Source organism: Terrapene carolina, unplaced genomic scaffold (assembly GCF_002925995.2).
Source record: "Terrapene carolina triunguis isolate 2854851 unplaced genomic scaffold, T_m_triunguis-2.0 Scaffold89, whole genome shotgun sequence".
Taxonomy (NCBI): domain Eukaryota; kingdom Metazoa; phylum Chordata; order Testudines; family Emydidae; genus Terrapene; species Terrapene triunguis.
Genome location: NW_020664440.1, coordinates 26330541 through 26352063, shown reverse-complemented (window position 1 = coordinate 26352063; position 21523 = coordinate 26330541). Strand labels below are relative to the sequence as shown.

The 21523-nt window shown below is 39.5% G+C and overlaps 2 protein-coding genes across 2 annotated transcripts in view; one reads left to right on the top strand and one right to left on the bottom strand.

Moving 5' to 3' along the window:
- IL17RB (interleukin 17 receptor B) overlaps positions 1–5055 on the top strand; it is a 24000-nt gene extending 18945 nt beyond the window's left edge. The window contains exon 11 of the mRNA XM_029911155.1: positions 1671–5055. Coding sequence (XP_029767015.1) covers positions 1671–2311 — 641 coding nt within the window. The 3' untranslated portion in view covers positions 2312–5055. The remainder of the gene's footprint in view (positions 1–1670) is intronic.
- Positions 3211–21523, bottom strand: ACTR8 (actin related protein 8). Its single transcript, XM_024221118.3, has 13 exons — positions 21300–21523; positions 19923–20093; positions 18124–18234; positions 17784–17888; positions 16538–16711; positions 15693–15786; positions 11797–11929; positions 11280–11433; positions 10056–10151; positions 8512–8652; positions 6546–6810; positions 6027–6190; positions 3211–5296 (listed from the first exon to the last, which is right to left on the bottom strand). The coding sequence occupies exons 1-13, from the start codon at positions 21420–21422 to the stop codon at positions 5153–5155; spliced, it is 1875 nt and encodes a 624-aa protein (XP_024076886.1). The 5' UTR covers positions 21423–21523; the 3' UTR covers positions 3211–5152.

Sequence of the window (21523 nt, the reverse complement as noted above, 5' to 3'; positions counted from 1 at the left end):
TTAATTGCCTCTGGTGAGGGACTTTATTAGAGGCTCTTAGGAAGTCCAAATAAATTATATCTACTAGCTGCTTTTCTTAATCCACTGTTTTGTTGACATGAAGAATTCTACTAATGGGCCATGATTTTTCTGTACAGAAGCCAGGTTGTCTTATCCCTAGACTATCACATTAATCTAGGTATTTTATAACCCTAAATGTTTCAGCCAGTTTACCTCACATTTAAGTAAAGGTCACTAGTCTAATTCCAAGGATAAGCCTTGAAGCCTTTTTTTTTTTTAAATAGGCACAACATTTTACTACCCTCCAGTCTTCTGATACAGTACCTAGTGCCTATTTTTTGTTAGCCCCATGCTTCCTCATTCAGAACTCTTTGCTCATCAGGTCCTGCTAATTTTTTGCTGCTCATCTTAGTTTGCTCAGCACCTCCTAACCCCTTAGTTTTAGACAGCATCTCGTCTTTATTACCTGAAAAGAGTAGGTATCTCCCCAGCATCCTCTGTGGTGAGGAATGAAGCAAAGAAACCATTTAACATCTCTGCAATGGCCTTGTTCTCCTCAAATGCTCCCTCTTAGCTCTCTGGTAGTGCAGCAAACCCACCCATTTTCATGTAATCTTCCTGAGTCAGCTATACTGAGAGTTTCTTTGGCTAATTTCCCTCTTAGACTTCCTAGTTTCCATCCTACACTTCACCTACTAGAATTATGTTTCTAAAATACAGAGAAACAAAATTGGGGGTATGGTCCTTACTAAACTGATCATCTTTGGTCTTAGCTGGAGATTATACCATTTGACAAATATGTAGACTAGCTCTTGGATACTCATTGTGCAGGCAGCATGCACTTTATTTCAGCACACTGTTTTATTACACTTCCTCTCTCCTTTGCTTTAGAAGTCATGGCCATCAAGTAGAAACAAATACATGAATCGGAAATAAAGACTCCACTCATTGTCAGCGAGAAGTTTAAACCACATCCTCAAAATGAGAAACTAAATTAGCCAAAAAAATAATTCTGTACCATTGAGTTCTGAAAATAACGTTGCAGTTTTCAGAGTGAGGACACAGTTTTACATTAAATGGCACAAAACTGTTTATAGCACTGTTACAGAAAGGTGACTGGGACACAATGGAACCTGTACTGTCTTGTAGTAGTAAAAACTGTTTTTTCAGTCTATTTTCAGCATTGGTTCATGGGGACACACCGACTTATTTGACAACAAGTGTCAGCAGTTTCCTAGTAGATGGGGTTTAGTGCAGGGATCGGCAACCTTTGGCACGCGGCACACCAGGGTAAGCACCCTGGCGGGCCGGGCCGGTTTGTTTACCTGCTGCGTCCGCAGGTTCAGCCGATCGCGGCTCCCACTGGCCGCGGTTCGCGGCTCCAGGCCAATGGGGGCTGCAGGAAGCGGCATGGGCCAAAGGATGTGCTGGCCGTGACTTCCCATAGCCCCCATTGGCCTGGGGCAGCGAACCACAGCCAGTGAGAGCCATGATTTAGTGATTAACTTGCATAATATAACCTTTTAAAAATGAATCTTCTGGAATAAATTTTTTTACAAGTACATAACTCCTCCGTATCTAGTTTAGGAAGTCATTCAAATGTTGATTTTATTTGCTGCTAAAAATGTTTAACTTCAATATAGTATATATATATTTTTTTTAATTAACAGATACAAAGAAAATGTTCTTCCATCGTGCAGAGCTACAACAACCTGTTAAAGTACTGGTTATATATCCAAAAGAAGTGTGTTTTCAGCATACTGTCCTGGCTTTTGCTGAATTTCTGCACAAGCACTGTCAAAGTGATGTCATTATCGATGTGTGGCAGAAAAGGAGAATTGCTGAACAAGGCCCCGTACAATGGCTTGCTATTCAGAAAGAAATTGCAGATAAGATAATTTTCCTCAGTTCAAGCTCTATCATTACTGAGTGTGATGCTGTTTGCCACAAAAGCATAGGAAACCACAAAGATAACTCTGAGTGTATGTTCACTCTTGCATTTAACCTCTTCTGCAGTGATGTGAAAAATATATCTTCTCTGCACAAATACATGGTGGTTTCTTTCAATGAAATAAATTCAAAAGACACTCTCCCAGGTGCTCTCAACAGCTGTCCAAAATATTGTCTTATGAAGGACATTGACATCTTTTGTAGAGATCTTTCTAGTTCACATAGGAAGGCCCATGGCACAAATAGAAAATTAGTGTGTGGCTGGAGATCTACCACCAAATGTATACAAACTGAGGAATACAATATATTATGTTCTACACTATCAACACGGTCTCAGCAGCAGCAGGATATGATTTTGTAAGGCATTTGATGGATTTGAAAGGAGTTTGCTTGGGTGAAATTAATTCTGGATAAAACAAGCTTTACTTTCAGCCTCTTCACTGCTTAATTGCAGGATCAGGGCAAAAATCAGTTAAGAGAAACTGAAGCTATAAAAGTCTACACAGGAGAGGTAGCCACCCATTCACCAGTGTATTGTAAACTCCTTTATATAATTATAAAGAAATATTTAAAGCTAGTCATTTAATTGTAAAGCTAGTTTTTAAAATTAAGGAAAAGAGTATAGAATGAAGAGATAGGTATTGTCAGTTTGATATGGAATTATCATTGTTACCATAATGTATTTGGAAAACAAAACAAACTTTTAAAAAATTAATGGTCCTATAGACTTTGGGGCATGATTTGGTCTTATGTTTAAAACACATTCTAAAAAAGGAGAAAAATAGGTAAATTAAAACATGAGGGGAAAATATCTTGAATCACTTTCTAATGAGAGGAGAAAAATTACCATTTTCTGTGTTTCATAAGATTGTTTAAATTTATCTTGTGCATATGTTAGCGGGTTTTTTCCCTTTATCTGCTTACTGGATTTAATTTAACTAAAACTTCATGTCCTCCTCTGGACTGTTAATGCTATAAGATTATTATACTCCTATATGATAAATTTGTGTCTGAGTAAGTTTTGTAGTGTAAATAAAGGACTTAATACATTTATGTAATAGTTATAGCAGTTCTCTTCCTGTAGTGTCTGACGCTCAACTGCTAAGGAACTTAAGTGTATTTAAGAAGCAACACTTGTTTCCCCCCCTGACTGACTGCAAGAAGGAAACAACTGGATAGGCCACTAACACCCATGTTTGGTTCATGAAATCATCTGCCATATGTATAAGTCAGCCCCCACTGATGATACTGATAACCATGTGGAATTATGAAATGTTTATTGTACAGAACCCCTTTGAAGACTATCAAATCCAAATATGATCTCTGTAAATATGTACATTTTCTGTAATACAGTTCAGCTACCACATTTTAAAAAATTAAATAAGAGTTTTATACAGTTAGATTTGTGGACCCTTTTTGTTACAGCAAAACTAGCAACAATATTTAACTTGGACAGACAAAGATACCAGATTGGGTATTCCTTCGTTATGCTTCCAGTACCTTGGGATGAAAAAAGTCAGAGACAGACTGTCTTCAGCTGCCTGCAACAAATGTACAGGAATGGCACACAGATATAGCTCTCTGCTTTTAGTTTAAGATTACACCAATGTTTTAACATTAATGCATTTTCCCAGAAAACTTTCAGTGACAAGAAAATTAGCTCTTAAAAAAAACAACAAATTTTCTTTTATTTTTTAAAAAGTAGATGCCTCTTTGGTAGTCACTAAAATGCTAGACGTATCCCTATGATGTTTATATTTACAGTCTAGCGTAGATTGCTATAACAGACAGGGTGGGATAAGCCACAACAAACTAAGCGCTAGCAGTGCAAGAATGGTCTGGGCATATTCCCCCATAATGCGGAATGTTGCCATCAAATAGTTGCTGGGTGGGATTAACAATAGCGGGGTGGCACTACTGTGGGTGCGCTGGAGATTTCAAAATTGTCACTTCAGATAACATTTGATGACTTTTTACAGTTAGTGTAAGGCTTTTTTGCCTGTCTAAGCAGTGGATAGTAGCAAGAAGGATTTCAGCTTCATGGTCTTCTCCATCCTTCTGTATGAATAAGGGCTACCTGTCAAAGGTGAGCTCCTGCTGCCTGTACTGTGATAGCGCTGAACACTGGTGTGCTGGCTCAAATGCAGCATTTGTGGGATATTTTTAAGTGGGGGGCGAGGGGGTAGGAGCCAATAACTGTCAGTGGTTTTGGATGTTGACAAGTCTTCCTGACACTGAAAACATGCAAGAAAATAGGTGAAACACAGCTTCAATTGTCATAGAGAAATGGTCTTTTTCTCTTTGAAGTTAGCATTGATTCTGGAAGAACACACACCACTAGGAAGAGTAGCTGTAAGCTGCTACTCATTTTAGTGTTACTAAACATTTAACAGGGATGATGGTATGTGTATCTTGTGTTTATTTTTTCCATTTTTTTCATTAAACTTGTCCAAGTATTTGTAACCACCAGAAGTTTGTATATTTATATGGACAAAAACTCTTATTACATGGATTCTTTTCTAAAGAACGAAAGACGTGTGAGAAGTAATATTGCATTAAATAAAATTCATGAAGATCAAACAGAAGGAAAAAGCTGTATTAAGATACTTACTTTATTCCTCAACGGTACTTAATTTCACTTTTACACAGGTTTCTGGTCTTAATGGTTTTATATGTTTAAGAAGAAGAGTCAGATCCATTACATTTTAAATCAGTCCTATTAAGAGGCACCGCAATTTTCCTTTAAAAGCTTCCAGGTCTAGACTTATTGCTTCTAAAGTTAAGACCAAATCACTCAGTATAATGTTACTTATTTACAAATGCATGTATGTCTGTATGCCACTTTAGTATTTTATACATAGCTTTTCAATGATGTGCAGCTTTAAGTTTCACTTGTGACATAACTGTTTATAATTTATTTGGATAAAGCAGGAGCACCCATATGCACAGAAATCTGTATGTAAAAAGCCAAAAACTGGGATTTTTGAAGGTGCCCATGCATTTTAGGCACTTACTTCCCTTTTGACTCAGTAGGATTTTGGCACCTAATTCAGGTTCTTCTGAAAAACCTCAGCCAAAAACTAGCACATTTAAAAAAAAAAAAAAGTCTCAAACCACAAGCAGGGGAAATGAGCTTGCTTTGGACAACAGGACAATTTTGAAAAGTAATATTCAATTGAGGTTCCATTATAATCTTGTTAGATTACCACACAAATGCAGCTCTCTCCCGTAACATCCGGACACCAAAGCGTTGCCATTCTCGCTGATATATCCATAGTTCCTGGGTTGTATCCAGGCAGGCCAAAACTGCACCGCCTTTCCATGCAATCAAGCGTGGATCCATATCCTAAAATTAAGAACAAGGATTGCATAAAAATTATGGATCTGTTTTTCAGAGGTACTAAATACCGGCAGCTCTCATTTAATTTAATGAAAGGTCACTCAGCACCTTTGAAAATCTGGCCAACAATTTCCCCCAACGTTTTTGTGTGATAAACCTAAATATTTCCCCCCATGTTTAATTTATTAAGGAACTTGGAAGTCACTGATTTTACAGTGTATCAACAAGGAAAATCAAGCCTTGCGAGTAAAACTATTGAAAAAGGGAATACTTAAATAGTTTGGTTTTAGAAATTTAGCTGATTAATGCCAAATATTATTTACACTCAATACTATGCATCCTCTTATATTTCTTATTCTTCCTTCTTTGCTAATGTTAACTCAAGTTACTGACAAGCAGACAGGATTAGTGATCCTTCACCATATTCCTCACGGCCATTCCGAGTCCCTTTTCCTAAAACTAACTTTACTAGCTGTTGGTTAAGTTTCTTATTCTGAAAGAAGCAATTAGCAATAATCTATCAATTGTAAGGCTACTATAACTAGTCATTCTACCTCCAGATACATATATCCGTAGTGGTAGCTCATAGTATAGCGATCTGAAAAACAATCTGATCTGAGGTCTCCCATAAGGCATGTAACTGAACTGTGATAGTTCTGAAATAATAGATTTTTAAACCTTTAGATTCCAAATAGTCTATGAATAGTTCATTAATTCAGCTTCATTAACATCATACCTTAGGTCTTGTAATGACTTCTACATTTTCAACAACTCTTCTGAAAGAAGGAGGCATTTTGTTGAGAATTCGGTGCTGAAGAAATTCTTGAGCTTTATGAAACATCAGACCTCCTCCCACTACTAGGATAGAACTATACATCTTCTTTTTGGTATCATCAGAGGCTGGAATGATATGATATATAGATATAGATATAGATATTAAAAACAAAAAAAAACTGAAGTGCTAATACTACCTAAACTTGGATTATGAAAAACTGCATAAAAGTCAAAGTAGTTAGGATTAGTGAAAGTTATTGTAGAAGCAGACATTTCTCAGTTACTAACAGCATGAAGATATTTAACAAAAATGGGCTTTCATAAAGCACTGGAAATGAGAGATAGTACAGCAACTTATTTTCTAGACAACAAAGCTAAAGGAGAGAATTCTAGTTTCTGTAAGGTAATGAAAGATGTTGGAATTTGGTCTGGACCAAGTGATTGGGATCTAATTACAGTATTATGCAAATATAGTTCTTACCACAGCAGTCAATACTATGAAGAATGGCTTTGTCAAGGCCTAGTGCTTTGCCTTCAAACTGGGATATAGCGGTTTTCCTGGACATGTGTGCTGCTAGGGGTTCCTCAGACTCATTTCCAGCTATTATACAATCACTCTGAGAGGATCCCAGTTCCACTTCTTGTGGATACATCCTCTCTGAAATGTCTGAGGACTGGCCACGCAAGTCTCCCTCAAATCCACCAGGCTTGGACATGGACTTCCTATCAGCTGTAGCTTTCGCAGACTTAAAAACAAAATAATAAATTGGTAAGTTAATTTTATTAATTAAAAAAATTAATTTCAAATCCTCGCAGGTTGCTTTGGCATAGGAACAGTGTTCTAATGACTCAAATAATATAGCACTAATTTTTCTTTTGCTTCTCTTTAGCTTACCGAAAAGAAATGTTGAATGTTGCATTTCCACCCCATACAAGTATTATTCTAAACCACAACTTTAAAAAAAAAAAAAAAACCACCTCATTTTTGAAGTCCATCAAACATTTCAAATGGGTATCATAGCATAAAGTCATAATGTAGTTTCCACAAATATAGAAATTTTATCTATGGGGGCTTATCTACACATAGTTAAAGCAGTATAACCCCTTAGGGTGGATACAGTTATACTTGTATAAGAGGTGCTTATATCAGTTTAATTTAGGCCTGGTCTACACTAGAAAACTAGGTCAGCTTTGTGACACAGTTAAACAGACCGAAGGCCCCATGTAGCCAGTGCTTGGTCGATGGATGAATTCTCCTGTCGACCTCACTACTGCCTCTCGGGAAGGTGGATTACCTACACCAGGGGTAGGTAACCTATGGCATGGCACGCGAGCTGATTTTCAGTGGCACTCACACTGCCCGGGTCCTGGCCACTGGTCCAGGGGGGCTCTGCATTTTAATTTAATTTTAAATGAAACTTCTTAAACATTTTAAAAACCTTATTTACTTTACATACAACTATAGTTTAGTTATATATTATAGACTTATAAAAAGAGATCTTCTAAAAATGTTAAAATATAGTACTTGCACGCAAAACTTAAATTAGAGTGAATAAATGAAGTCTCAGCACACCACTTCTGAAAGGTTGCCGACCCCTGACCTACAATGACAGGAGAACCCCTCTCGTTAGCATAGATAGTGTCTGGACTGCAGTGCTGCAGCTATGCCACTGTAGTGTTTCAAGTGTAGACAAGTCATTATTCCCATTACATTTTCTAAACCCATATAGTTTTAATCGTACAAAAACTCTGTAGATTCGCCTTAAATTGAGACAAAATCCTATACATTTGCCTGTTACAAATCAGTTAATTTTTTTACCCCATATAAGTTTTACAGTAGTTAAAGGATTTGTGCACATTTTTAATTATTCCCATTACTTAATATTTATGAAGTGCTCCAAGTGCTGTATAATTTAAATTATTCATAATTCACTGTAAACAGGTTTTTTAATAAGTCTTTGTGAAAAAGAAATGCAAATTATGAGAGATTTCATTTACTACAAAAAGATGTGCTGAATGTCTCCATTACTCAGGCCAAGAGTGACATTTAGCATATAATTACAAAACTAACCTTCTATAATTATTACAAAGCATGCTAAAGGCACTGCCTTTCAGATGAGATGTAAAGACAGAGATCCTGAGTAGGTGTAGTTGGTAAAAACTCCATGGCAATTTCTGCAAAACTGCGTTAGCTTCAGTGTTCTGGCCAAATTCTAAGATGGGCAATTACATTTTGGCCTACATAAGCTGCCTCTGTTGTCTCTAGTGGACAAGTTATTCTTCACTTCCCTGCCTAAAACCTGTTCTGTAATGCTTTGGACACAGAACAGCTGACATCTCTCAACTTAGAGATGGCTTCTTTTCAATGGTGGGAGAAACACACAGGGGTAATAATTATATTAACTCCTGGGTAAATGGTTTTCTGTGAAAACTAAACATTAACACACCTGCTCTTGTTTACTTTGGGTAGCTAATAGATAATGTTCATCATGAGGATCCTCTGGGTCACCTTGTGACCTGTGTTGCAAAGATGTCATTTTCTGCCCAACAATTCCAAAAGTTGCTGGATAAAACAGAGCCATCGGAGCCTGGGTAGTGAAAGATGAAAAAGTTTAATACAATCTTCTGTTTAAACAAATATTTTTCAAGTTCAATGTTTGTCCATTAACCAAATATTCTTTTTAAAATATAGCCTAATATTTTTCAATGGATTTACAACTGTAAAGTGTCTCATGCCTCAGAATCAACAGATTACTACTTTGTTTCAAATAGCCTTTTAACAGGGAGAAGTATCTGAGTCCTCTTTAAACCGAGTTGTAAACCATTACAAAAACACAAACACACGTACGTACGCACGCATATTATATATATTTTAAATGTGGTATCAGACTATCAACTAGTATTCATCAGCATTGCAAGTGTATTACAAAAAGTCACAGTAGAGAGAGAGGAAAAAAAACCTGATATCTCAACATTTATCAAGTATAGGATGTAGGTCCACAGATAGGAGGACATGTCAGATAATGAGGTGGTCACCAGTGATGCATTAGAGATGCTCCTATCTATAGCAAATAGATTTTAACAGCTTTTAACAAAGTGCCCATAAGTACTGTTAAAGCATTCAACCTTTGTAGGGTACATCCAGTAAAATGTGACACAGTAAGCAGCAGCTTAGTAAGGCATTCTATGGAGTACTGGGCAATGGGGCATATGCTGTGGGAGGGTAGTGACAGATATGCAAACTCAGTACATTATTGCCAGAAGCTGGGAATGGGAGACAGGGGATGGATCACGTGATGATTATCTGTTCCGTTCATTCCCTAGGAAGCACCTGGCATTGGCCACTGTCAGAAGACAGGATGCTGGGCTAGATGGTCCATTGGTTTGACCCAGTATGGCCATTCTTGAAGTTGTGGCAAGGCACCTCTTTTCTCTTGCCAGACTTAGTGTTTCCCCCTGTCATGATGGCGGGCCTGGGGTAATCAGCCCCACTCAGCCAGGGTTTGCCTTCCCCGTTCTGTGCTCCCTTGGTCGTATTTTCAGGGCAGGCCTGAGGGTCGGCCTAAGGGGTGATTCTCCACCAAACAAAAGGAAACAGTCTCCTGAACAAAAACCCTAGGGGGGTACCTTTCGCTGCCCCCCTCGCTGGGGCAAGGTGTCGTCCAGTTGGTTGCCCTGGGGTGCCAGTCTTTCCCCTAGGAGGCACTCAGGTTTGGCTGTTTCCCCTATGGGAAGAAGCACAGCCTCTCATCCTGGAACAGCCTATTCCCCTGCTGCTCTCCCCAGAAGAAGGGTTTTTAAAGGCCTCAGACAACCCTTAATTGGATTCAGGTATCCCTAATTGAACTGAGGTAACCCCTTCTCCGCTTATAGGAAAAAGGGCCTTTAACATTCTAGGGCTAATATATCGGCCTTTAAGTACCCTCTTGCACCTGTCCGGCCTGACTTTGTCACAAGGTTTTATTACTGTGCACACACATTTTGAATTTACCTGTAGTTTTTCATCCCCTAATCGGAACTGGTATAATAAGGCTGGAGAGTCTGGATGACGAATCTGGAACTCATGGTCTTGCAGTCCAGAAATATCCTATTTTTAATGGAATATGGCAACAAAGGTAATCAATTAAGATTACTCTCTCAAAGCTTTTTACTTGTATTCATCAAGACAAAAACAAATAATGAAACTCACTTATGAATCTGAATTTTGTTTGCATTTCCTGTTTTCCAAAGCCTTTTTCCTGCAACAGGATCTGCTAATGCAGCCTTTTCTGCATGCAGATTCCCACTCAAGTCAACATGGCTGTGCTTGGGTAGTGGAATCCCATGTTAGCGGAACCTGTTGTAGGACTGGGGCCTAACATGGGAACTACGCGACTCAACAACCCAGAGGATTAACTGAACCATATGGAAGGAGCTCAGCAAGAAGCTTGCTGTGGGGAGCCCTCAATAGTGATGCAAAAATTATATTAATAAAATTATTTTAACTTATTTTTAATTAGGACATTACAAACTTGTTTGCACCTTTACTGAAAATTAAGCCATAGCTACAAGTATGTTATAGCCAGAATGTTTGGAAACATAACAATGAATATGTTTAGTTAGAGATGTTACAAAATATTAAAGCTAATCAAAGAAATTCCTAAAGGTTTGTGCTTCCATCTCTCAAAGACAAGCAATATCAAGAAGACAAACCATGTCAGACATGCATGTTTTAAGTACAGGCCAAAGTGTAAAAAAAAAGAATGGAATGTGTGTTATCAGAGCCATAAATCTAAGTTGTAAAGTGTCTACACCAACCCCTCCATCTTTTCAAAGGAAAATCTCTGCTTGTGTTTTTGAACTCCAGGAAAAACATGTGGAGTTGGAAGTGTTTTAAACTTTTGTTGATTTCTTAAATGTAGAAATGGCAAACACCTTTTGAGATATATATGTGCAAATATTTTGTATCTAAATGCAAGCATTCATGTAATAACTGCCTGGTATCATGGTTATACGACAGTGAAAGGTTTTATGCACAAATATAGCAAGGTCATTTGATGCTACAACTGGATACTAACATTAGAAACCTTTTAAGTATACTTTATATTAACGGGGAATTAATTAATTACTAATAATGCACAAGCAAATCCTCACGCAACTCAGGAAGACAAGATAATCATTGTTCCAAAAACTGTCATGTAGAATCAACAACTTAAGCTTAAGACTTTTTCCCCACCTGGTCTAAATGACAAAATGTCTCTTTTAAGTGCTGAAGGAGAAGGCAGTCCATTTTATTAGCTAACTGACAATCCCTGTAAGGAAACCCAGCTCGCTGCATAAGCCAGTAAAAACACCTTGATACATCAGATCCACCATATGCAAGGCACAACCTTAAAAAAAAGAGAGAAATAGATGAACGTTAATTTATTCACTTTGCCCAGAGCTAACATTATGTATCAGCCTAAAAACGAACATGGACAATATTGTTCACATAGGGCCAGGGCCAGCTCCTGCTCTCTTTACAGAAGCAAAAACTCTCTAATACGGATCATATAGTAGAATGGGATGCTTCTGTTGTGAAAGTCCTAAGTATTAAACCAAAAAACAATTAACTACATGAATAAGGTGTTGCCCTTATGCAGATCTACTAATAAATCTTTTTTACTTTAAAAACAAGTAATGTAAGATAAAACATCTCCACCTCACCCTCTTTAGTGGTTTTGCAGTAATTTTGCTCATAAAGAAAAAATTACCGGGTGTTACGGTGTGAAACTCCATCCTCCACACAGCAAACACTTGTCTTCTGATCCCCTACATCTACTATACACGCACTACCTAAGCCACTTCCAAAAGTAGCACAGACAGACTCCTGATGGACCACTATACCTAAAAATATGAGAGGAAGATTAAGTCTGGTTTTAAACCAAGCTCCAGACATTTAAAGTAAACACACATATATTTTAAAAATCTACTACCCAAAAACTAACACTGAGGTCCTAATCCTGTATTGAAAGTTTAAATTGTACAAAATAGCCACATTTGCCAGGAAAAGTTTTCACCTTCCCACTGGTGAAGAGATCTTTTAAGCCTTTAGGAAAGATAAATTAAGGGCGAAGTGGACGTCTACATTGAAAGTTTCCTTGCTTTTATGGGTTTCGGAAAGAATCTGGACCTAACATCAACCTTAATTTTGTAGCGGGTATTAAAGGGCTTCAATTACCAGTAGCAGGCTGTGACACTTTGAGGTTCAACCCAGACCAGTAGAGGGTCATGTCACCAACTGTCCTGCAACTCTGAGTGCCTTAAGTGCTAAGCTGCTGTGGTTCACAGCCCTGAGACCAACAGCCAGCCTACAAGCATGCAGGTCACACCTTGGCTTCCACCGCCCAGTTACTTTTTGCAGGGTGAGCCCAACATTCCCCCAAAACTGTCTGCCCTGTGGTGTCCACCTCTCCTGGAATAGTCACAGAAGTTAAGTTTTCAGCTCCTTTAAAAAGAAAGTAAACAGCAGCTCATTACTTTAACTGGGGTTCGAGAAACTTATTTCAATCAAAGCACTGCACTGGTTTATAGTAAAACATTTGCTAACAAAAAGTCATAGGTTTAAGTGAAATCAAATAGGAATAAGGATAGAAATGATTACAAATAAACAAAAGTAAAAATGCTTCTAAAAACAAACAATTTCAGCAAGTTACAATCTTTGCCTAAGCAGTTTTCTCACCTATACTCAGATCCCAGAGACTTCAGCCCTCTTACCTGAAAGACCAAAGTTCTGTGATTTCACGAACTCTGGCCCTTTCCCTCCCTCAAGTGATGGATGCTAAAATGGCTCTCTGTCCTTGCTTATATTTTCCAAAATTCAATAACCTTGCTTCAGGAGGCAAGAAGCCACGCTGGGGGCTCCGCTTGCTGTATCCACCAGGGAGCTGTTAATTTTTGCAGTCTTCTCCTCTCATTGTGATAGTTAAAAGGCTATCTAACCCACTTGCTAATTTGATGGCTATGTTTATCTTGTTTGTAAATGTACCTTCCTTGTCCCTTCCTGACGATCAGGCTGGTCAGACATACAAATATTCATTCCTTTGTTTAAGGCTGACTAGGTTTATACATTGCTTGCCAAACACATTTTAAGAACATAAAATTCTAGTATGTATTTATAAGTCTTATAATCAGCATGTTATCAGTTTGCATACACCTCACATGACACCTTTTAGACAGAGATTATGACAACAGTGAGTTGGCGTATACTGAGTATGTCAGGCCTGACAAGAGTTGCTGACACAGAGTAGTGAGCCACCAATGGGCCCCCATGTCACACAGAGAAGGCATTTTTCTCACATTTTTGGTTTTAATCCAGTCGTTTCCTTTTTAAGTTTTGAGTAAGTTCTTTAAATGGATAAACAAGGTTTGATACCATGCTTCTGTGCATCCCCTTCAACCCACTTTCAACCCTCACAAACATTTTCTTCATGTTTACACCCCCGCCATACACTTTCACTTGAAGAGTACTAAACAAAGACTCCCTTCAAATCCCCTTCTTCTGAACTCTGAAGGAAGAGAATTCCTCATTTTAGGAAAGTAGTTTGTAGAACAATATATAAGGACTAAATTTAAATGTAGGTCTTTTAAATAGAAGACACGGAGTTTAGTAGTTACATTCAGTAATTAGTTCAGCGCAACACTGAGTTAATGTTTAGGAAATGGCACCCTCAAGTGGAGATGTTGATAATATTTTAACTTCTATAACTTTCCAGTGTTTCATACTCATGCACCCTCACGTACACTGTTTAATCCGTCAGACTTAGCCAAAGAAAAGCTAAAAATTGAGGCTTTAATTTTTTTTAAACTTTGTCACCAAACAGGCTTAGAGGAACAGGAGGAAAGTTTGGAAGAATTGAAGAAATGTGTGTCAGCTTCTTGTATGTTGCTACTTTTTCCTGTATGCACAACAATGTCGACATAAGCCTTTAAAGTCAAAGAACGAACATTTTTTCTTTCCACATACCATTAAACATGTAGTATTCTCCTCATTAGGGTATGCAACCCTAAGAGTAAGACCTTCCAACCAAAAGCTACAGGTCTGAGTTAGAAAACACCTGTAAAGTGCCGAAGGGACCTAACTGGCTATTTCATATTAAAAAGAAACAGCAAATCAATTTCATTCATATACATGTATTTCTTTTGCTGGTTGTTTTCCTCCCACCTACATAAACCTTTCAGATAGAACATCCCTTCCTTTTATCTTATGAATTTTCTTTATCAGATACAGAAAAGGCTAAGCAAGTTCATACTACTGGTGTCCAGCAAGGAAGAGGAAACTATTTGTTGCTGTGAGAATGCTCAGGAATAATAAACAATAAAGGATATTAAACATAAAAGGCACACAAGGAGATATATAATATATATATATATATATATGCTTAATGCAGTGGCTCTTAAACTTTAGTATTAGCGACCCCTTTCACACAGCAAACCTATGAGTGCGACCCCCCCCTTATAAATTAAAACCACGGTTTTTTATATTTAACACTATTATAAATGCTGGAGGTGAAGGCTGACAGCTCGCAACCCTCCATGTAATAACCTTGCAAGCCCCTGAGGGGTCACGACCCCTCCGTTTGAGAACCCCTGCTCTAATGGCTTGCAACTAACCACATTTTATCATCATTTAGTATGTTAACTATTGTATAACTTATTTGTTTCCACTTTCTAAGCCTCTCTTTTGATCTTTCAAATCTATTTAAGAGTTTTAAGTGCTTAACACAGAAGTGGACTTTCTGGCTCCTGCAAGGACTGTTTGATAAGTTTAAACTTAAGCACTCTGTTCATACAGCAATTTACACTGCCAGTGCTATGTGGACTCTAATAAACAAAATATAATATGACACAAAAAGTGAGTCTTGGACTTTCAAAAAAACAAAACAAAACAAAAAACAAAAACAAAAAAAACCCACCACATTATATAGAAAGTTTGTTAGCTTTATGAACAGAAAGGGAATTAAATGTCCCTATTTCCTATAAAAAGAAAGGACTTTCAAACTAGGGGAAAAAATATTGAAGAGCAAACAATTCAACAGTTCAACAGTTCAAAAATCAATGTATTTTACTTTATAAATATTTTTTTTAAATCATCTCCTGCTTCGAGTGTAAATATTTAGGTCATCCAGATACTACTTTTGTACAATCCATCAGTGAAAAGGAGAATAACAGCACCTTGCATTTATATAGACCCTTTATTTGAAACCCTGAAGGATCTCAACATTCTTTGCACTGACACTTCACCAATCACTAAAATGCAACAGCAATAAGAAGGCACTGAGGCTTCAGACATCAGTCTGTTACCATGCAAGATATCCCAATTCAAGAGCTGCTTTATGATTTACTTTGTGTAGGTTGGTGGGGAGCAAGCCTCACCTGAAGTGATCAGTTTGGTCTTTTAACAAGTAAACGAAGAGCATGAGTAACTTGCCCTAATGCTGGCTCACTACTTAGCCCTGCCAAGAGAGACAGGAATTGCAATAGTGACTGGCAAGAGGCCAGGGGTACCAGTCTCAGAATAGAAAGTGCGTCTGGCTCAGAAATCAGATGCCTTTAAAAAAATCCTTAAGCTATACAAATTAATATTAAATGCGCACTTATTCACTTTTACCTGAAAAGCCCATCTTCATTAGGATCATATGTACGAGTTCTTTCACATGTTGTTTATTATAGATGTCTGGTATTAGTAAAATGCATCTGTAATACTGAGGACAAAAGCAAATTAAGGGCAGCCTTCAAATCAATGTAGAGTTCAAAACAATTCCTTCATATATGCTAGAATGCTAGATGCCCCATGGTACGCTACTGAAAAAATACAGATGTAAAGGCACTGAGAAGAAGCAGAACAATTGGAGAAAGAGTGGTTATGTAAAAAAACATTTATTTTCATCATTTAAAAATTCAGTTCAATGTGGTATCAAATGTCTGTATTTATAGGAGCTTAAGAAATGTTTAAAAACATTTCATGCAATAACATGGCAGACACAAGAAAAGCCACCTGCTCAATAAGAACAATTAAGCAGGTTTAGCCTGGATGTGCTGTTGGTGGCCTGTGATGTGCAGGTCAGAGTAGATGATCTGGTGGTTCCTTCTGGCCTTAGATTCTGTGACTCTAGACCTCAGTCCCTTAACAACTCTAATCAACCTATGAACACAGAACAATGAAGTGAAATATTTTATTAATTTGAATTTTCAAAGACAATCCAACTTACTTTTAAAGTTTCAGTACCAAATGTTGCCCTCAGATAAGTGCACAGAACTCCAAGTAAAGTCCATGGGAGCTATGCATGCTCAGGGACAGAATTTACCAAAAGGTTGAGAGAGAACACTGTCAGCGGCAAGAGTAAGATATCTTAGGTGTCTCTTTAGTTGACACCCTCTGGAACCCTCCGGACAATGCAAGAGATGGAGTTAAAATAACTTACTCAGCTGAACAGAAAGTGACCACAAGCTCACCTTTAAGTCTTTCAGTGGTATTTCCAAATATTTTTGTATTACGTGCGACCAGATAACTTCAAGATCTGCTAGTACTGCAGTAAGGGAGCCGCCAGGCCCTGGGTGAAGGTTTAACTGTCCTCTTCGGATAGGCCAATGAATATTATAACAATCTAAAGGATTAACATATAGCGCCTGAAGAGAAAAGAGAAAGAAAGGTTAATAATTAATGCTAACAATCTGTTCTGTTCGGTAGCTGATTCAACAGATTGCACACACACAGTGCACAATGTGGCCCTGATCCAGGATCGGGGCCCCTACACACTACTGCAATACTTTTAAAAAGTAACCTCTTCTCAAATGGAAAGACCTTTCCAACTACAGCAATGGGAACATGATTGGACAATCCAATACAGAATAGGAAAAAAATGGGTAAGTGGTTAAAGATCTGAAACTAGAAATCATCTGAATACGCATAACAATAGAAATAATCCCATGGAGTGGTTGGTAACATATTTCAAGTATTAAACCAGATTAGAGAGAAAAACAGTGCTTAATAAAACACTCTGAAGTATTGAAATAATCAATGAACAAATTATGTGGCATATGATGCCTTGTGCTGATCTGGTCACTGATTTCTTGCCTTTTCTGTACACTACACACAATTGGACAGTTTCATTTAGTCGATGAAGAAATGCTAATTTACACACTAGCTGAGGATCTGACCTATTGCTTTTATTAACAACTAACTAAAAAGTTTCTTGCGTTAATCATTGATGTTTTATTTGTATGAGGAAAAAACAACGTAGGAAAAGGATTCTTAAAAGAACTACAGTTTACTCTAATTTTTTTCCAGGTTAGGGAACTTTCATGTCATGTTAAATGACACTAAATGGTCATGTAGCCTCTTTGGGAGTATTCTCCCCTTCCCTCCAGCTAGAGATTTCATCATTATCTACTGTTTGAATATTTAGGATAACTTGCCTTTTGATACATATTACACCTCTACCTCAATATAACGCTGTCCTCAGGAGCCAAAAAATCTTACCGCGTTATAGGTGAAACTGCGTTATATCGAACTTGCTTTGATCCACCAGAGTGTGCAGCCCCGCCCGCCCGGAGAGCTGCTTTACCACGTTATATCCGAATTCGTGTTATATCGGGTCATGTTATATTGGGGTAGAGGTGTATATCAAATTGTGAATTTAAATATTTGCATTAAAGGACGCTATCAGCACCTTGTTTCAAAGGAAAAGTGAATTCCTACCTCTTCTCCTACCAGATACTCAGGATGATGGGACGTATTTGTCCATTTGTTCCCAGAGCTGTGATCTAGAATAGCCGGTCGCATCTGTCTGTTGTATGATCGGGCCTGTAATGTAAATTAAGTCATGCATTATTAAGAAATATTTGGCCAATCATCTTTTATGCACAAGTGGAAAAATATATTGAAGGCTCATTTTGAGAATGCACTTTCCTCTTCTGTATGGCCAAGGCACATCTGTTGCTTACTGTTGCATGAACTGCTCTCCTTTTACCCTTTAGAATATATCAAATTGAACTACTGTATAACAGAACAATTTAACAAACAATTATGAATGAGTTACCTGATCAGGTGACACTGGTATACGCCTTGCACCATTTGACATCTTTTTGGACCATATTGCTTGATCCACCATTTTAAGGCCATTTTGTCTTTGCTCAGTACTTTCAGGTTTCTAAACAAAAACAAACAAAAAAAATCACATACAGCATAAAAAGCTCTCTTCCAAAATACACCTCAACCCCGATATAACGTGGTCGTGGGAAGCCAAAAATCCCTACCGCATTATAGGTGAAATGCCGTTATATTGGGGTAGGGGCGGCAGGGCTCCAGCGGTGATTTGGGGAGCCCCAGGCCCTTTAAATCACCGGCGGAGACCCACTGCCGGGGTAGGGGCGGCAGGGCTCCAGCGGTGATTTAAAGGGCCCGGGGCTCCCCGCAGCAGCCAGAGCCCCAGACCCTTTAAAGCGCCGGAGGAGCCCCGCTGCCGCAGTCCCGGGGTAGCAGCAGCAGGGTTCCAGCGGTGATTTAAAGGGCCCGGGACTCCCCGCGGCAGCCGGAGCCCTGGACCCTTTAAAGCGCCACCCAAGCCCCGCTGCCGCAGCCCCGGGGTAGGGGCGGCAGGGCTCCAGCGGTGTTTTAAAGGGCCCGGGGCTCCCCGCGGCAGCCGGAGCCCTGGACCCTTTAAAGCGCCGCTGGAGCCCCGCTGCTACCGCGCTATATGCGAACCCGTGTTATGTCGGGCCGCGTTATAGCGGGGTAGAGGTGTACAGGTAAACTCTGTACAATGAATACTGAAGCTGATAGTCAGTAAAATATGTGAGATCCCTATAGCGATTAAATGACAAGAGATGATGAGAATGCAAGTATGGTGAATGTACAATGACTTTTGGAAAACACACATTTGTTTCACAAGCCCAAACACACAACTGAAGTCAATTAGAGTCTTTCCATTAACTCTAGTGAAGACGCGATAAATCGACCACCGAGCGCTTTCCCGTTGACTCTGGTACTCCACCGGCGCGAGAAGCATAGGCAGAGTCGACGGGGGAGCGTCAGTAGTCGACCTACCGTAGCAAAGACACCGCGGTAAGTACATTCACTTCAGCTACGCTATTTTCATAGCTGAAGTTGCGTAACTTAGACCGACTTAGGCCTGGTCTACACGGGAGGAGGAGGGAGCTAAGTAATGCTCTGTTCAGAAAATAAAATGTAAAAATATTGAAGATGCTAATTTGGTGAATTAATTTACATGAAAGACTCAAATTATAAATATCACTGTGTACATTTAAATTATTTAAACTAAATTTGCTCAATCATATTCTTAGGAGAGATTATACTGCGTAATGTATTAAATAAATTACAAACTTCATTTTGAATATGCTGCAAATGAAATCATCAGATTTTAACTTTATTCCACTCCAACCACCATTCCCAAAACATGAATGTAATGTGTGATGGGAGCAAATAGGAAGATCCGTTAAAGAGCTTGTAATGTGTGCATATGATTCTTTCATTTAATGCGTTCAGAACAAGTAGAGGTGCTCAAACTGCATAAATTGTGCAATTCTGTTAACTTCAGTAGAGTGGCACCTGCTTATACCAACAGTAACCTTGACCACCAGTAATAACAATTTCACCTAAATGCCTATTAATATATTTTCTTTGTTGTTTAGTCACAATTTTTACTGAGCGGTCTTTTCTTTCATTCTTTTGATATTAGTTTTAAACAACCATGGTGTTTCTTCGGAAAAGTATGTTTGAATTTAACAACAGGGAAAATACGAAACCCACAATTCACAACCAATAGTCAATTTTAGCTGGCCTTGAATTGTTACAATTTCTGAACAACATGGCACTTACATTGAGTCCATCTCTTAGGAGCCAACTATCTTTGTATACAGGCTGTCCTTGATGTTTCTGTCTTCTTGCAATGATATGGGGAGTACTAACAGGAAGCGTGTCAGTGGCTCTCCCAATTCTCAGAGTTGTTGATCCAGGATGTATCACAACAATGAAGTTGCTTTGTATTTGCTGGAAACATTGAAATACACAGTAGTATACTACATGCATGTCCATAAGTGTAGTCCACTTCTGCCTATAATTGCCTAATATCTTCCTGAGTTTACAGTCACTTCTCCCTGAAATGCCACCTTCTACAAATGAACCCCCTCCCTGTTGTTATAAATGTACATTATAAAGTAGTGCCTTTTATCCCAAAGGATTTCAAAGTGCTTAATCTATATACATACAAAACCACTGAAATGCAAGTCTTGGGTGGAAAAAGGCAGCGAGCTGGGATACTCACAAAATGCTTCACACTAGTGTACAAAAGGAAAATTTTGTCTCAGGATGCCAAAGTGTGTGTAATGCAGGCAGATGCTAAACTTTTAATATCTCAAAACGACTCTACATCTGATGCTTTAAACTTATATTTGCTCCGGATTTAACATGGATAAGATCAACAATGCCAATTACACAGTTCTGAGGACTAAGAGGGACCGGACACGGCTGCTACTCTGAAAACAGTTCTGAGGATGTCCCCAGCACATGTTTTGAAGTACCCCAGGTACCATAGAAAAAGAGATGCCTGCTCTGTTCCCACATGGGAGGAAAGTCTTTGAGAAGGGAAAAATAATCAACTAGCACAGTTCAAAGTTCTTCCAAACTAGACAAGATTAAAAAGAAGAACTTTACAGTGAGATGATTCAGCTGCCTTTGCGACTCCTCTGTCCTGGCCAGAGAGGGCAACAAGGAATCTCTTTGGATTCACAGGGCAGCCCCTTTCCCTTCCGTCTCAGGGGTCTTCCCTGCGGAGGGTGCAGCTGCCAAGGGGAAGGGGGCACAGCTAGCACAAGGTGCAGCACCTGTTCAGCGGGGAAGGGGCAATGCGAGGAGAAAGAAGAGAGCTGCTCGTGCAGAAAGTGGGGGGCGCGCTGGGGGCAGCAAGGGGAGAGCAGCGAGACGCGGAGAGGAGAAAGGAACAGCCGTCAGGGGAGAAAGACCTGATCAGACAGCGGAGTGATGTGCAGTGTTGTGGGGCGGAAGGGATGAGCTACATGAGGGGAGAGGGGGCTGGGGCGGGAGGAGGAGGGGAGCCGCGCCCCGAGGGGAGAAGGGGCTGGGGGAGGAAGGGAGGAGGGGAGCCGCGCCCCGAGGGCAGCGGGCTGGGGTGACTCGGGCTGGGGAGCTGCAGCAGGGCGATGGGCCGGGCGGTCTAACCTGCCCGGCGGGGCTCACCTCCTGCAGGGACTCGGGCACGGCGGCGGGGACGATGGGCCGCTTGGCTCCGCGCTGCTCCCGCTCCTTGTCCCGCTCCTTGTCCTTCCCGTTCTCCGCTTCGCCTTTCTCTGCCTGGGTCATGGCCGCCTGCGCGGGTCCCCGTCACCTCCCCGCCGGCCAAGCGACACCGAACGCGGAGGCCCGCGCGGGCCCTGCCTGCACACAGGCCGACCGGCAGCGCG